Raw genomic sequence first — 18,405 nt, 5'->3', positions numbered from 1 at the left:
AAGTACTAATGTCTTATATACAGCCATACTCAACGTAAGAGTGATAAATGGACCCTTATTAAATCTTGGTTTATTAACATATAAAAAGGAGAGTATAAGTGAAGTCTAGCGGCACATCTTACCCCAGCTTGCGCTGCCTGCGTCACTTAAGGTTGTTTTTTTCTTTTTGAATGATTTGAGGATCATGCTACCTGCCAGTCCAGGAATGAAAGTAATAGCTTTACACGCTCGTGTGTGTGACTACTAGATAGCATATAATGAAGTATTCCAGACATACAGTAAACTTTACTGTTGGCTTTGGGAACCAGTTAAGTCCCTATCTGCCAGTTGGCTGTACTGCAGTTCTGGCTACAATTCCACGTATTCTGGTATTTTGCTGAATATTTCAGAATACATCTAGATTTGAGAAGGCAGTAACCGCAGGAAGCGCCCAGAATAGATTTGTGTGTTTCTGAGCCCAGAGTCACTTATTAGGGCTAGGCAGATAAACTGGAGGAATTCAGTTTACTGCTGCTGCGAGGAGACAGCTGCAATGTGTCAAGAGTGAGGACAGCCTGATACTAGCTGCTCTGCTCCAGTCATTGCTTTGCCTTCTTGCACTCTGATTTATTACCTGAAAGGACTAGGCAGAACACCCTGTGTTTTGTTTTGACTTTTAACTTTTATATTAAAACTCTTCTCATAGAACAATATGTGAAAAATTGCTCTTTTTAAATATATAAATTTGCCAGTTAAAACACAGATTTTGTTATTTCCTGTCTGTATTTTTTTCTTTGTCCAAATATACCCTTAAGTGATCTCTCTGATCCAGAATTCCACATTCTTAGTAGTCTAGTATAGATAGATAGCTTTTGGCTCTCATAGATTGACACTTCCTCTCATCTTGTTTTACTCCATACAGCTAGGAGCCTGTAGTGTGTTACTATCTCCTAGAAAGCATGTCAGGGAAGCCTTCCAAGGCAAATCTTCCTGGCCTATCAAGTGTCTCCGTTCTGCAGCTAGATTTCTCTGTAAGTCTCTACGCTTAGCACTCAAGGTGATATGCTTTAACTCCGTTTCCATTCATATATAGTCGTTAGAATGAATATTATTCCTTTCAACTATAAGTGACTTAAATAAACTGGAAAGGTGTAAAATGCAGTTTAACGTTGATAATTCATTATGAGAACCAAAATGAACAAGCTAGGCTAAATGGAGTTATTATAGGGAATTCTGCTATAGAGAAGGACTTGGGAGTCATCATAGTTGAAAAATTGGGTAACCGTGTACACTGCTGAAGTGCAGCAGCAAAAGCAAACTGGACACTGGCATGCTTTAAAAGGGGTATGGATTCAAGGGATTCCAGTGTGATAGTGCCTCTTTACAAAACATTGGTGAGACTGAGACCACACTTGGAATACTGTGTTCAGTTCTGGGCACTGCACCTTAAAAAGGACATAAATGAATTGGAACAGGTACAGAGAAGGAAGACTAAGCTAGTAAAAGGTCTTGTATCAGTAGAACACAAAGATAGGTTAACCAGGCTGAATATGTTTTCACTGGAGAAATGGAGGTTGAGAGGTGATATGATCAGTATGTTCAACTACAGGATTGTGAATCTTATGGACCTGGGAGATGATTTGTTCAGTAACAGGCCTATACTTAGGACACGAGGGCATGTACTGAGGCTCGAGGAAAATAAATTCTGAATTAAGAAGTGGATTCTTCACCATTAGAGCAGTAAAATTCATTGCTGGTGGGGGTGATTACAGCAACTACTGTTAATAAATTGAAATCAAAACCTATAGATATGACTTATTCCAGTCGGTAGTTACAAGTCAAATAGGTTGAACTCGATGGACTAACATCTTTTTTTTCCAGCCTTCAGCCCAATTATTATGTTACTACAGGGTTGCCGACTTTCAAATGCTCCGGAGAAGCCCGGAGAGGAGACTTTCATTACCCGTTCGGAGGGCTTGACTGTGACGTCATTAAGCCCCGTCCCCATTACGGGAAATAGTAGAAATCACTGATCTCCATGGAGGGGACGGGCTAAAATGACACGAGTGTGTCATTTTAGCTCCGCCCCCTCCTCTGAGACCCGCGGATTTTTTCGGGAGACTCCCGGTAATTCCGGGAGGCTCGGCAACCCTGTGTTACTATGATTGACAAGAATAGAAGCAGTCAATGTATACTGTAGACACAACATCCCAGCCGGTCCTTAAATCTGTACAGGTTTATACTACTTTCCACACTACATGATCAGTTGACTCCGCTAGAACAAAACTATAGTCTACATACTGAAATGGTTCAAGTCTGGTCCATTTCATTTATAAGTGTGTGTGTGTGTGTGTATATTGTGCACTTCTTCTGCCTTTTTCTCCACATGAAAAATTTGAGTGGGCATAGGTAAGCCCTCCCTGGAAGATGAGCTGCACCACACAGGCGCCTGATACTTAGACAGACTGTCATAATATCTGACTTTGCGCAATTCTGATTACTGTATGCGTATATATAATATATGTACTTCCTCATCTTCGCAGCCACCGCTTATGCCAGTTATGTTAGCTGTTATTCTGAAAGCAATTGCTTTCACATCTCAAAAGCCAGGTCGCACCCGGGATGTGGACACGGATCCCTCCTGGGAGCATTCCCACATTTGCAAGGTGCAGCTCCCCACAGGGACCTGGCATTTGCCGGGTCGCTGACGTCAGATGGGGGTGGGGCAAATCCAAAGTCCATAGCATGCTAAACTTGGCTCAATTTGGAGCAAAGGTGTGTGTGTGTGTGTGTGTGTGTGTGTATATGTGTGTATGTGCATGCACTAGGCATTTGTCTAGTTACTTGCTTCTCTGATGATGGAAAATACAAAAACAGGTTTAATAATAATTTAGTGCAGTGGTTCCTAAACTTGGTTCTTGAGGAACCCTAAGGGCTATTTCACACACTCCATTTTTGACCAGAAGGCAAAAAGCCGGACACACTGTGTCCGGCTTTTTGCCTGACAGTTGTCTCTTTCACATGCACCGGCTCCGTGAGCCAGTGCTGTGTAAATTTGTGGGTGGAAACTTAGGTGACGTCAGTTTGGTGGCGGTGGAGAGCTAAAACCACACACCAAATGACAGTTTGTGTGAAAGGCCCCCATCGCCCTCAGCACACACTGAGCTGTGAGGACGGGACGGCCACGGCACGGCAGCCGGACACTGCAGTGGTATTTCGCCATCTGGCAGGAGCCGGACAGTGTGAAATAGCTCTAACAGTACAGGTTTTAAGGATGTCTGTGTTTTGTGTGGAGATGAAATAAGCAAACTGACTGAGGTATTAATGAAGTAATTTGTAATTAAGCAAGACTATCCTTAAATCCTGCACTGTTAGGATGCCTTAAGGGCTATTTCACACGCTACAGCTCCTGCCGGGCGGCGAAACCCCGCACGACAAAAAGCCGTGCCGCACACCATAGTTAATAATGGACACAAATGTGTCCTTCACACGGGACAGCCACAGCCCGGCTGCCCAGTTGCAGCCGGATCCCACCACTGGAAGGGACGGCTGCCCACCATTGTAAACTGCTGTTTGCGGTATGGCTTCCTGTCCGTGCGGGTTTTTGCCGCCCGGCAGGAGCCGGAGTGTGTGAAATAGCCCTAAGGACAGAGGCCATTATTCAGATCTGAGCTCAGTACAAATTTGTTTGGAAAATGGGCAAAACCATGTGCACTGTTAGATTTGTGTGAGTTATTTAGTTTCTGTGCAGGGTAAATACTGCCTGCATTATCTTTACACTGCAAATTAGATTTCAGTTTCAGCACATCCCACCCAAATGTAACTCTCTCTGCACATGTTACATCTGCCCCACCTGCAGTGCACATGGTTTTGCCCATTTTCCAAACAAATTTGTACTGAGCTCAGATCTGAATAAGGCCCAGAGTTTGGGAACCACTTGCTTAGTGTGTAGTTTAATGGCAAGGAAAATCTATTGGATTACTAGAACATTGGCCCTTATTCAGATCTGATCAAAGTACAAATTTGTTCTCAAAATGGGCAAAACCATGTGCACTGCAGGTGGGGCAGATGTAACATGGGCAGAGAGAGTTAGATTTGTGAGTTATTTTGTTTCTGTGCAGGGTAAATACTGGCTGCATTATTTTTACACTGCAATTTAGATTTCAGTTTCAACACACCCCACCCACATATAACGCTCTCTTTACAAGTTAAGGGCCCTACATACGCAGAGATGTGTGCCAGAGATACATAAGGGGAGATTCAGCACAAGAGATTTCACTCTTGTGGCTCATTTCAGACAATGAGCCACATACAGAGAGATTTGAGTCAGAGATTAATAATGGGAGATTCAGCACGGGAGATTTCAAATCTGTCACACCATCAAACTGCACTGTATGTTTAATATATATATATATATATATATATATATATATATATATATATATATATATATATATATACAGGTTGAGTATCCCGTATCCGAGTATCCATTATCCGAATTATTCCGAAAACCATACATTCCAGAAAGTGAAAAAAAAATATTTTTTTTGCTAAAAACTCACTGGGGACATTTGTAACAGCACTACTGAGGACATGATATGTAACTGGCACTATATATGTACAAGAAAATGATTGCTTGGCATTCAAATTCAATATCTGAGATAGTACACAAATTTTGTTTCATGTTTTGAAACCTTGTTTTTTGAACAAATAAAATATATTTGTGTGTATTTTATGTGGTAATAAAATATATATCTGTGTATTTTATGTGTTTATACAGCATACATGCAAGATACTTCAAGATACATAATTGAAATATTAAAAAAGCATTTTGGATACGGGATACTCAACCTGTGTATATATATATATATATATATATATATATATATATATATATATATATATATATATATATACATACCATGACACCATAAAAACAGCCTTATGCTCAATGGGGGTTCAGTACTCGGGATCTATGTCCGAGCACACTGACATTGTCTTTATTATTATGTTTTTATTATTATGATTGGAACACTGGACATTGTTTTTATTATTATGTTTTTATTATTATGATTGGAACACTGCCCCAAATTTACTGGTGCCAATGCAGGAGAACTTTGGGGGCACTGAGATTTCCGCAATGAATTCGGTCTGGGCAGCAGCACAGGTCTGGGCAGCAGCAGCACTCATCATCCGCGCTGTTGCTGACTGCTCAGCTTATAGACGCGCAGGTGGATGGCGTGTATCGGGTAGCGGCAGAGGGGCTTCCGGATCACGCGGCCGGGCAGCAGCAGCAACACAGGACCGGGCAGCAGCAGCACTCATCATCCGCGCTGCTGCTGACTGCTCAGCTTATAGACGCGCAGGTGGATGGCGTGTATCGGGTAGCGGCAGAGGGGCTTCCGGATCACGCGGCCAAGCAGCAGTGTATCCTGTCACTGCTGCAGAGGTATGGCTGCCAGACCGTGCTGGACGGCACCTGTGGCAGTACGGCGGTTCGTTGGAGCGGAGTCCGGGGAGCTTCAGTCAGTCAGAAGCCCCTGCTTATCTGCCCGCAGCCACACATGCGGGAGATGAGCAGGAGCTTTCTGAGCGACTGTTCTCAATTGTAGAGCCCGTCCGTTCTGAATCTTGGCCAGATTCAGAACGGCGGGTGCGCGCATGTAAATCGCTGTGTGGGCTATATACACAGCGATTTACATGCATTTTCAGGTATTTTCTGAGCGGTTTAGTAAAATCGCTCAGAAAATGCCTTGAAATTGTGCTGTGTGTGGGGCCCTTTACATCTGCCCCACCTGCAGTGCACATGGTTTTGTCCATTTTGAGAACAAATTTGTACTGCGATCAGATCTGAATAAGGGCCACTATACATTTGCAGACGTTGACTGTCCCAGAAAGGTCTGAGCGTATAACCAAGAGCTTTCAGAGGTGGCTGATAACGTCTTACAATTGCTCTTACAGTACAGATCTAATCTAACCCGTGTCTGCCTTATACATTATGCATAAAAACAAAAAATTGCAGGCTGATGTCTTTTTTAAGATGAGCTTGCATGTTATCTAGCTCCAGTATAACCCAATTTAATTGGCAAAAAGTGTCACATCTTACAAATGATCTGGTTAAGCTATTACAAATAGTCAACAGCATGTTAATATATGGAAGTGGATGTAGAATTTTGGTAATATATTCTAATTAAAGAATTGTTGCCATTTTATTTGTGTTTTAGAAAAGTAAATGGTAAACTATTGCTTTGAGACTGCACCTATGTCAGTGATGAGCACATCCTTTCCAGCTGATTTATTATTCTGAATGTGAGCAGGAATTTGTTGTCTCCCTCAAGTTAGAACCTGTTGATACACAGATTGTTTAGTCTGCAAAATGACGTGTAATTGTTAGTATCGCACAAAGAGTTCTTGGCTTTTCTCCCTAAATGACTTGCAGAATAAAGGCAGCTGAAAGTACAAGAAGCTGTTTAAGTCTATGGGCAGTATTCAATGAGAAAAATTCGCTGTGATTTCTGGAGAGTTTGTGCTTTTCACGCGGTGGAGAGAGGTTTTTTTTCTCCAAAGGCGAGCCACCCTATTCAATGTGAAATATTCTCCGTCTTTCTAAGTGATTCTCGCCGTCTCTCTCCGTGTAGAAATTCTCCATCTTTTGATGGAGAGCAGGAATGTGAACTTTTAAACTAAAAGGGTGTTTTTTTTTAATTTTGGTGTAAAAAAATCAGGTTTTTTTTTCTGTGAAGGGCCATGTTATTTTTATTCATGTGCCTATAGCACATGAATATATATTTAATTTAAAAAAAAAAAAATTTTTACATTTTTTTTTTTTTTTTTACACAGTGCAGCCAGCAGGGGGCCGGAGCGCTCGAGCCGCTCATTAGATATTCATATATTCACTGCACCCGATGCACGTTCGGGTACAGTGAATACTGGGTCCCCCGCTGGCTATAGGGGGGGCAGCCTGTGCTGCCTGGGTCCAGGGGAGCCCTGCTCCCCTCCCCATATCCCCTGCAGCAGCCAAGAGAGACTTTAATCTCTCTTGGCTGCTACGTCCCCTGGCTCCCTGACAGCTCCCTGCCGCGGACGCTCGTCCGCTGCAGGGGTTAAGACTCGCCGGGAGTGGCGGCGAGTCTTTAACACGTTGAATAGGGGGAGCAGGAGGCTCCGGAACACGGAGAGTGCATGGCGAGAGAAAAAATCTCTCGCCATGCACGGAGAATATTTCACATTGAATACTGCCCAATGTAAACTCACTTATTCAAATGGATACACCCCCCCCCCCCCCCCCCCCTCCAATTCCCCTTTTTCCACTGGCCTGGAATGGAAATGGCTACAAGGAAAAAATCCCAGGTCTAGTGACACAGGATTTTAATCCGGGTATCGAGCAGGGTTTTTAGCTGGTAAAATCCATGTAACGACCTGTGGAAACTTACTGTACCTGGGTTTTTTGGCCCGGGCAGGGGAGGCTGGCCATTACACAGCTGCCTCCTTCTGCCCACCCACTACTGATCGTCCGATCATCTGACATGGGTGCCCGGCACCACCGCCTGCCCAGAGCCAGCAGTGCCCTTGTTGCCCACACATACAGCGGTGGCCATCTAGTGCCTCCAATGCCTGCACACACAGTGGTTTCCCATTTCTGTGGAAATTCTGTGTAACCAGGAAAGGAGGGCAGTGGAAACGGGGACATGCTGCGTTCGACCCACCAAAATCCCAGGTCAAACATCCCGTGTGTAACCCGGGACTTTGGTGGAAAAGTGGTATAAGTGTTAAGCCATGCACACATGGCGCGATATATTAGCCAATTTTGACTAGGTAGTGAAAATTGCCTAGCAATGTTAGCCAGAATTGCACCCCATGTACACTGTGGGTGATAGCGATGGGTGTCCTCGCACCATCGTTATTGCCTGGCCAAATAGACTGTGCATGCAAGGCATTTTTGACTAAGCCGAATCAGCCTAGTCCTCTTCCTGACCTGGTATTCCTCAGTGAATGTGCTTGCTTCTTCCTTGGCCATTGCATCACCGACCCCCCCCCCCCCCCTTTGGTTCCTCACACTCTGCCTTGACATCACAGCCAAGAACAAAGCCACCATCACTTCACTGACATTGAGAAGCAGCACAGGCAGCTTCACATTGAGAAGCAGCACAGGCAGCTTCACATTCTGCTTCACATCAGCAGCCAGCACTCCTGTGTGGAGGCACCATCCGCACTGTTTATACACATTACTTGGCTTGTATAGTGCTTTCAGTATACACTATCTTTTTTAAATTGAAACGTTAGGCAAAGAAAACAATCCTTTATTGGTTTATGTTGGTTGGAGGACCGGGCTATGGATAAACTCTGCTCAATACTGCAGGTTGGTGGTAGAGGTGCAGTGACATGGGCTGTGTCTCCTTATCATACATTAAGTCAGCTTATTCCTATGTGGAATTTGTAATACAAATGAGTATACCTTATCCAAATATCCGTTATCCAAAGTATTCCGAAAACCATAGTTTCCAAAATGTGCTTTTATGTTTTGCTAATAACCTACTGGCTACATCTGTAACTGGCACTAAATATGTGCAAGGACATGATTGCTTGGCATTCAAATTCAGTATCTGAGATTGTACACAGATTTTTTTTCATGTTTTTAAAACCTTGTTTCATGCACAAATAAAATATATCTGTGTATTTCATGTGTTTTATGTGCTTATACAACAACAATGCAAGATACCTCATTGAAATATAAAAATATTCCAAATACAGAATATTCCGTTATCCAAAATTCTTCTGGTCCCAAGCATATAATTCCTGCCATGGCAGTAGTGCACCGTTAACAAATAGGCTGAGGATAAAGCTCCATGATGCAAATTTAGAGAAGAATGGAACAGACCATTGGAGGTATACACCAACACATCCCATAGATACAACAACGCGTCTGCATCTGCAAGGGAAAAAAAACCCATTACAAATGAATGGGCAGCCAGTGATTGGCTGAGAGAGCTCTCAGCCAATCACTGGCTGCCAATTCATTTGTATTGTTTTTTTTCCCCCTGGCTTGCAGTGCAGAGTGAGTGAGTCCCCGATCCTCCTGCCCAGCTCCCTCATCTGTTCACCGGCGTCCACCCCCGCACGTTGCCTCTGTGTCCCCAGCCCGGCTCTCCAACGCCCCCCCGCCCGCTGCCTATTTGACAGCTTACTATGCCCGGCCCCTCGCCCACTGATTCTGCCCGGCTCTCCCCCTGCAGCTCCCCGGGAGTTTCATATGATAAATCACATGGTGATTTATCATATGCAAAACTTGGCACATCAAATGCCTCATCATGTGTGAAACCTCCCGGGGAGCTGCCGGGGAAATCAGGTCCGACTTGTCCCTAGGACAAGTCGGGCTAATGTATGGGGGCCTTTACAGTACTAACCACTAACTCATTTGGAATTCATACAAACAATGGACAGTAAGTCCAACATTTAGAAGCTAGCTCTCTTGTGCAAAAAACGTGGGTAATGTGTGAAGGATGGGGTATTAGGCAAAATATATTGGCTTAAATGAACTGCAGTCTACCCAGCTGGTATCACACACATTATACCAGTGCCATTATACTGGTGCTTTATATGTGTCCCCACAGTATAATATTATCATACCAGTGCCTACCACTTACTAGCTTGTGCTTCCTTCAATTACTAGTGCCGCCACATATCAGCCGGGTGTAAACATTGTAGCAGCTTGTGCTTCTAGTGAATACCACCCCCAGTGTTCCAACAATATACCAACATACCAGCCCCTATCTGCACATAGGGCCTTATTCAGACCTGTTAGCAAGGTTGCAATTTTTGCAGATGGACGAAACCATGCTGCACTGCAGGTGGGGCAGATGTAACATATGCAGAGGGAGTTAGATTTGGGTGGAGTGTGTACTTCAAACTGATATCTATATTGCAGTGTAAAAATATAACAGCCAGTATTTACACTGCACAGAAACAAAATAACTAACCCAAATCTAACACTCTGCACATATTACATCTGCCCCTCCTGCAGTGCAGCATGGTTTTTTTTTTTGTTTTTTTTTTCCATCTGCAAAAATTTCAGCCTTGCTAATAGGTCTGTCGAACTGTGACTTTATTACACCCTGAATGTCTTCTCTCCCCCATTTAGTTTGGTAGCAAAGATGCACCTCCTGTGCCCCATTGAAGCATCTTTAAATTCAGGGGAACCCTCATTTTTTAGATATCTACTTATCAAAATAGTATGCCATGTTGGGCTATCAACATTGTTACCCATCTTAACTCCCTGTAATGAATCCGTTTTAATTTTCATGTGCATATTTGATTTTGAAACCATGTAGAATACTTTTTGCTGTTTTCAAAAGGTAGATTCATGTAGAATCAAGAAACACAAAGTATGTCTTGGTTGTTAGATTCAAAATGTCACACTTTTTTTGTTCTTTTTACAAGCACTGTCATCTTTTTCTTTTGGGCTGTATAGTAGTAAATAAGGCTAGGTCTACCTACATCATAACTTTGGGCCTTATTCAGATCTGAGCTCAGTACAAATTTGTTCGAAAATGGGCAAAACCATGTGCACTGCAGGGGGGCAGATGTAACATGTATAGAGAGCGTTAGATTTGTGTGAGTTATTTTGTTTCTGTGCAGGGTAAATACTGGCTGCATTATTTTTACACTGCAATTTTGCAATTTAGATTTCAGTTTCAGCACACCCCACCCAAATTTAACTCTTTGCACAGGTTACATCTGCCCCACCTGCAGTGCACATGGTTTTTGCCCATTTTCCAAACAAATTTGTACTGAGCTCAGATCTGAATAAGGCCCTTTATGCTTAGAAAAGGTATGAACACAAAAAAAGAAAACTAATTTATATGGGAAGTGATCATGTTGGATATTCGTCTTGGCCATGGTGGATTTAGGGGTGAAGGCTTCCCTAAGCACAACAATAATGGCAGCCCCCCTGCCTAATTGTATTATTTATATTGATTACTTATATGCCCTCATTTGATAATAGCCAATATAATAAAAAAAAGCCACTGACATTTTTTTTTACTTTTTTATTATCTATACATACTGTTTTTACGAACGGAATATATAATAGCATATACAGGAATATGGTACAGTGGAAATGTTTTACAGTTACTGGTACATATCAGGCTGACGGTACCATCACAAGCATCCAAGTGCTGCCCCCAAACATGTGCCACCCCTAAGGCATGTACTTTTACATATACTTTTACGTAATACACATAGCTTGTGTATTACATGACATTTTACTTTAATATTCTAAACCTTTTCCACCAGTGATATGATCAATCTTTATCAATGTCTATGCTGTAAATGGCCAAAGTATGAGATTTAATGAATTTATATTTTTAGATTTTCATGACTTGCTACTAGTAGGGACTGTATATTACATAATGGTGACGATAGAAGCATAATTTACTATAAATAAGTAGTACTTATGGCCTTGCTTCAGTGTTAGATAAACTTGTGCAGTATGCAATACAGAACCCATTTGTATATAAGTTGGAGATACTTTGTCATGTAGGGATTTTGTGTCCTTTATTATGCTCGGAGAACTCTTGTTTAATTCCTAGAAAATTATAATATCTATATAGTTTTACAGCAGTAAATGAATTCACTTCTAAACACATACTTGTATGGAAATCTGTGCTAAGGAATGCATTTCACTTTGCAACTTTTACAGACTAAAATCTGGAGTGCTTGCTACAAAAACTGGCCTTATGTGAACTTCTCCTGTAACTATTTTAGGATTTAGGCCAGCGGTTTGCAGCATATCTTTCAGCATTGCCCAAACACTACAGCGCTGATTGCAGTTCCTCACAGCTTTACATCCGGAGCACATTCCATGTTCAGTCACTTAAGTGTTCCGTCTTGTACACCCTACAATCAGCAATCAATTTGTACCTGCTTTTAAAAGGCAGCCTGTACAGCAATGATGTGACTGCATAAGCAGCCAACTATAGGAGCAGGACAGGCACCTAACAATCATGTCAATCAACATATACAGTAAATGGACAGTGGCGCTGAGAGTAGGGTCCTCTTTGTCCGGGCCTGATGGAGTGGCCTACAGGGGGGAGGGGCAGGAGGCAGGTCCTGTTGCCCCGCTTCCTTATCCTTTGCAGACAGCAGGAAGGCAGGTACAGAGAACTGACTGCTGATGATTTTAGCAGCCTCTCTCCCCCAGCACAGCACATGCAGCTGTATGCTGGGCTTGGGAGAGAGACAGCAGTCAGCCTTTCTCCTAAATGCGGTGGGGAGGCGATCGCACCTGCCCACCATATGTCACACAGGCGTCGCCTCTGTCCTGCCCATGTGGCAGCATGCACAGAACATTATTTTGTAAGGAAGTGGCCTGGCCACACCTCCCTGTTGGCCAACAGGATATATATATATATATATATATATATATATATATATATATATATATATATATATATATATATATATATATATATATATATATATCTATCTATCAGTGGTACCAAATCATACCAGAATTTTATAAACAACATGGAATTTGGCAAGAATAACCAGTGAGGCCTGACTATGGGTGTATTTCTAAGATCTCATAGAGAAATAATATTGGGAGAGATAAAGTACCATCGAATCAGGTCCAAACAGTCAATATTTAAAGGCAGTGTAAAATGTAAGGTAGAAGCTGATTGGCTTGTACATTATCTCTCTCTGGGATTTGGTAATGGCCCCTTTGTCTTATAGTGTGTACACACGGCAGATGCTCCCGTGAGATGCGGGTCCTGACGTGATCAGATCGCATCGGGACTCTCATCTCACGGCATGCCAGAGGGGCACAATTTACACTATATAGTGCAGATCTGCACTATATAGTGTTGCCTGCCCTCTCTATCTGGCTGCCGATATGCGCTCACACGTGAGCGCGCATCGGTAGCGCATCGGGCTCGCAAGCCCTAAAACATTTGCATGCGATTTGGCTTCCGATGTTCCCTATATCGGGAACATCGGAAGCCAAATCTAACCGTGCGTACACACTATTAGAGATCTTCTCATCCTACAGAGGTGATGCTTATTTTCCAGACTATGCTTCTGTGGGAGCTGTGAAATTGGGGTTCCGCAGGCATCATTTCATATGGATTCCTATGTTATTAATACCTATTAGGCAAATCAGTGAGAATGTTTGTTTGTTTTTTATTGGGTCTTATATTGACAGGTTTGCTGTAACCAACTACTACTGTTATGTTTAACTTCAATAAAATGTTTATCTGTAAATCGGACTATTGTATAAATGTACTTTCTATTTGTTTGTTTCACAGGCACCCAATATAGATGCTGAAGTAGATCTACACTTCATTGCTTTTGTCCATCTACAGAACCATCTCTATGAGCTAGGTAATTATTGGTTACAGTAACCTAAGCAAAGAGAGATGGACAGGCCTAGAATTCTTTTGGGGAATATTTATAAGTGGGTTTTATTTCTTAAACTAAACTTATTACATAAAAACGATTCACTCTTCTGTTGTACTACTGTGATAATGAACTTAACATTGAGTAAGCACAATATGCTACCCATGACCAGAAGTATGCATGTCAAATGGGCATGCATCATTAGGTAGTCAGCATGATGGTCGACTTGGGTTATGTTGACAGGGTCATTAGGTCGACAGTGAAAAGGTCGACGTGGTTTTTTTTTTTTTTTTAAATTGTCCTGAATTTTGATACTATCACCATGGACACTAAAACATAGCACTGCGTCCCCTGGCATGGCTCGCTGCACACACCATGTATTTTATTTTCCTGCCATGCCCTAGTGGATGGTAGGACATGAAATACCGCCTGTCGGCTCAAAAAAAATGTGAAAAACCCCATGTTGACCTTTTGACTGTCGACCTAATGCTTGTGTTGACCTAATGGTCCATCTGCTTGTAGACCTAATGGCAGGCATGTTGACCTAATGGTCTGCTTGTAGACCTAATGGCAGGCATGTTGACCTAATGGTCTGCTTGTAGACCTAATGGCAGGCATGTTGACCTAATGGTCCATCTGCTTGCAGACCTAATGACCGTATCCCTGTCAAACTATGGCTTTCTACTAGCTTTTGGAACATTAGTGTAGAGATTCTCACTCGTTCATCTACCAGAGTATATTCTGCTGGGGACATACGGTTGGCCAGTAAGGCCTGGTTTTCAGTCCCTGTTCCTATTCTCCCTGCTTGTTGATGGGATTGAGGTCAGGGCTCTGTGCGGGCTAGTCATGTTTTTTCCATATTAAGTTGCTCTATATATTTTTTTAATGACCCCTCTTTATGCACAGGAACATTGTCCAGCTAAAATGGGAATTGGCCTTATTCAAATTGTTTCCATAAAGGGGGAAGCACACAATGATATAGACATGGATATATAAATATCTGCCCCAAACCATTGTGCTTTCCAGAATGCATTTGATTCGGAAACGTTCTCCATGTATCTGCCAAACACAGATTCATTCATGAGGTTTCCAAATGGTGAAGCATTATTCATCGCTCCCAAAAATGCATTTATTCTGTGGCAAAGCACTGTGTACTAATACACACACGAACAGCATTAAATGTGCTAAAGGTAAAGTCCAATGGATCTGAGAATCCGCTATCTGATATTCTTAAATCATGAGTTGACCGTTCTCTCCATCAGTGTACAAAGATGACCACATATATGAAACATCATATGTACAGATGGAGCCCTCCTCAGCCAGCCTTCTCTGGATAGCCATGGTGAGCCAAGGCCTATTGTTCTCAGCTGCAATACAATACATAGAACTAGTGTTCATTCTAGCAACCGCCATCTTAGCAACACCCCAGGCAGGGAACAGGAACTGCATGGGTTTTCAGTCTGCTGTGGTGTTTGTAGCACAGGTCTAGTTTGCAGACCACACTCTGCTAGAATCACTACAGCAGACAGCGACACCCCAGGCAGGGAAGAGGAACTGCATGGTTTTTCAAAGATGGCGGTTGCTAGAATTAACACTACATAGGATGAAGTCCGAAAGCTCTGGCTCACTTAATCCTATTTAAGGGCTAGATGAGGATGGCTCTACCCTGTATTAGCTCACATGTATGTTGACATTCAAAAATGAGATCTCCAGCCCATAAAGGTTTCATTATCCTCCTTTTTTACGTCTCTTCGTCACTAGAGGAACAACTCTGTGGGTTATATATAGAGAGTGTGATGAAATGGCCAGATGAGAATCAAAAATGTATTTATTGAAAAAACAACAGATCAGTGAAGCATAAGCAGAGTGTGCCAACCAACACAGCTCTGTCTCTCAGTTTTGAGGTTTGTGAAGCAATTTGAACTCCTAGTGAGTGTGGTATATGAATATAGATGATTTTTGCATGCCGTGGTAGTTTTGTTATGGGACCGCCAGTGGTTTGCCACTTCACAACTGGGCTGTGTCTCCTAGATGTTTCCATTTCACAATAACAGCTCTTACAGTAGATTGGGGTGGATCTATCTGGGCAGATGTTGGGCAAATGGACTTGTTGGTAACAGTAGAATCGTACAATAGCGCCATAAGATACTGAGCTCTTCAGAATAACCTAATCTCCCTGCCAATGTGTAACTCTATAGAGGCCGTAAGGCCTTATACTGGATCTTATACACTTTTTAAAATAAACTAATTAAAATGGATGTCTACATTCATCTGGCCGTGTAGCAGTATACAGATGGCTTACGGCCAATGTCTAGGTCGACAGTCAGTAGGTTGACACCAAAATGTTGACCTGCACAAGATTGATATTGACCAAATGTCAACACAGGCAAATGGTCAACGTGATTTTTCTGTGAATTGTTTTAAATGTTCACCAGCTATGGGAATGGTACTGTGTGCCTAGAGGGGCGAGGCACCTGGCCAGAACATGGCGAGAGAAGCAAAGGGGGCCTATGTGTTCCGGTGTCGACATTGACACCAAAAAAAGTGGAAAAAACTCATGTTGACTTTTTGCTTGTGTCGATCTTGTGCATGTCAACCTAATGACTGTTGACCTGGGATGGGGAACCTTTGGCCCCCCAGCTGTTGAACTACACATCCCATCATGCCGTGCTGCAGTTTTGATATTTGGCCATGCTAAAACTGTTGCAAGGCATGCTGGGATGTGTGATTCAGCAACAGCTGGAGGGCCGAAGGTTCCCCATCCCTGACCTAGACATTGTCTGTGAGCTATACCACACTAATGTAGTGTACAAATGATACATTCATGTACACACACAGCAGACATCCTGTCGGTAATTCTATTGAATAACCCGTCCACCACCCTGCTATGGCTGATAAAACTGCAGATTGCACTTAGCTGTACCACGTAGTCTCTTAGAAATTGTAACAGTTATCAGTTGTTGCTGTGTGTACGCAAATATAAAATCACAATAGCCGGGTACAATGTTTCCTAGTGGAACAGGCAATGCTTTGACAGTTTCTTCATGTTGCTTTAAAGTAATTCATTATGGGTTTCATTTTTATCTCAGATGGAAGCAAGCCTTTTCCTGTAAATCACGGACATAGCAGTGAGGACACCTTTTTAGAAGTAAGTATACCATTAACCGAGAGATTTAAATATAATTAGCTTTTTTCTGTTTGTATTTTTTGGGGGGTGGTGGTTCGTTTTTCCAGCTCTCTTGTTGAGTCTGTATTTAGTGAATGCTTTAATTAGCAGTTGCCTACTAGACTCAAAGCTAGGAAGGTACAGACTAAAGTGAAAAGTCATAAGGGGGGGGGGGAATTCAACCGCCGGGCCCTGTTCAATGCTGTCTTCCCCGACAGCATTGAGCAGGGTATCTTGGCAGAACGAGCCCGACATCACTAGCTGTCGGCTCGTTCTGCAGAGAACAGCCGGAAAGTGACGAGCTGCCGGCTGCAGCTCGCCTCTTCCCGGCCGCATCTCAAGCTGACCAAGAACGGGACTGGGTCACGGCGGTCGAGCAAGCTTGACTGCTGTGACCCTCACATTGAATACCCCCCATAGGTGGTATATTCTGTCTATGTACAAGGTGTGCTAAACCTATTGGATCCACTTTATTGGAGCCATTATATTTAGGTGAACAGGAGATGATCAAAAATACAGTCTTGTGTAACTGAATAGTCACTTCATCTATCTTCTGTCTGTGCAGACAACATAATGGGTAAAGATAGACATCTGCCGACAATGTGTAACGTACATTTACAAGTGATAGTAGATGAAAGCATGCAACACCAGTCCCCCCCACTGAAGCAATCTATTAACTAAAACCGTTCTTTCAATGTTCACATGCTTCAACTCTGTAGTAAGGATACACTCCTGTTGATCTTTTATTAACCACAGATGCACATTTGTGATAATGTCTGATCATGCTGTAGAGCATGTTAATCTCCTTTGATATTAAGAGTACGTTCTGATCTTTTTGTGTTCTCTCCCACTTTCCAGGACGCTATTGAAGTCTGCAGAAAGTTTATGCAGCGTGATCCAGATGAACTGAGGTTTACTGTGGTGGCTCTCTCAAAAGTATAACAAAACCTGAACTTCAGCATAATCCTAAAACTGTCCAAGAGGACAGGTGGTGAAAATGGAATTTTATAATCTTTGTGTTCAAATCTCAGATTATACATTAATAAAAAATATTTAAAAGGAAAAAATAAAGTTCGAGTCTGTTCTATCATATTAGGGTGACTTCAATAAAATATTATGTTTACACTTAAAATTCAACAAATTTTCACAAGTTTTTAAAGATTTTTCCATATTAATGCTATTCAATGTCTATTGAGTCACAGCCTGATACTGATCCTTTTTGTTGATTGATGCAATAACTTGTATCTGTTCTTGGCCCACACTTTTGCTTTATAAAGATCTGTCCATTCGTTTGGTCATAGTGGAAAGTTGTTGTGTTGGGATGGTACCAGCTTCCTGATGCTTGGGATGCCGGCAGTTTTTGAGCACCAAAGAAGCCTGTTTAAAGGTAGAAACAAAAATGAAGTCTCCGGTGTCACCCATTGTCTATTCTCCGGGCTTCAAGTCTGATCCAAGATTTAAAATAATAGCCCCATTAGCAACTGTTTGCCACCAAGAGTATGGCATGCTTACATCTGTGTTACAAATTTACCCCCACATACAAATAAGGTCTTATCATATAGCATATGATAAGCCCTCATTAGAGGCTCATGATAAGACTTTGTGTGTGGAATGGATCATCAGTCTAAAGGAAAATGTTTTGGTAAATAGCAAATGCTGCAGAGACCCTGATCACAGATAATTATTGATGTTGATTATGTGCTGTCTGCCCTTCTGCCTGTGAGACCTTGAGATGTCTTATTGAACATGAATGATCATGTAGCAAAGAATAGAGAGAGATCAGTGAAGATTCCAGGTCATTTAGCCCTGAAATGCAGACTTTTATAAACCAATGTATGAAAGTGAGAATAGCTGAACTGGTGCCA

General features: G+C 42.3%; 1 protein-coding gene across 1 annotated transcript in view; it reads left to right on the top strand.

Moving 5' to 3' along the window:
* Window positions 1-17,611, top strand: part of UCHL3 (ubiquitin C-terminal hydrolase L3) — a 46,367-nt gene extending 28,756 nt beyond the window's left edge. The window contains exons 6-8 of the mRNA XM_083170805.1: window positions 13,284-13,359; window positions 16,464-16,522; window positions 17,399-17,611. Coding sequence (XP_083026931.1) covers window positions 13,284-13,359; window positions 16,464-16,522; window positions 17,399-17,482 — 219 coding nt within the window. The 3' untranslated portion in view covers window positions 17,483-17,611. The remainder of the gene's footprint in view (window positions 1-13,283; window positions 13,360-16,463; window positions 16,523-17,398) is intronic.
* The last annotated feature ends 794 nt before the right edge of the window (window positions 17,612-18,405 follow it).

This window comes from Crinia signifera, chromosome 2 (genome assembly GCF_055691185.1).
Source record: "Crinia signifera chromosome 2, ASM5569118v1, whole genome shotgun sequence".
NCBI classification, from domain to species: domain Eukaryota; kingdom Metazoa; phylum Chordata; class Amphibia; order Anura; family Myobatrachidae; genus Crinia; species Crinia signifera.
The sequence above is the reverse complement of the archived record's forward strand: the minus strand, read 5'-3'. Positions and strand labels throughout refer to the sequence as shown.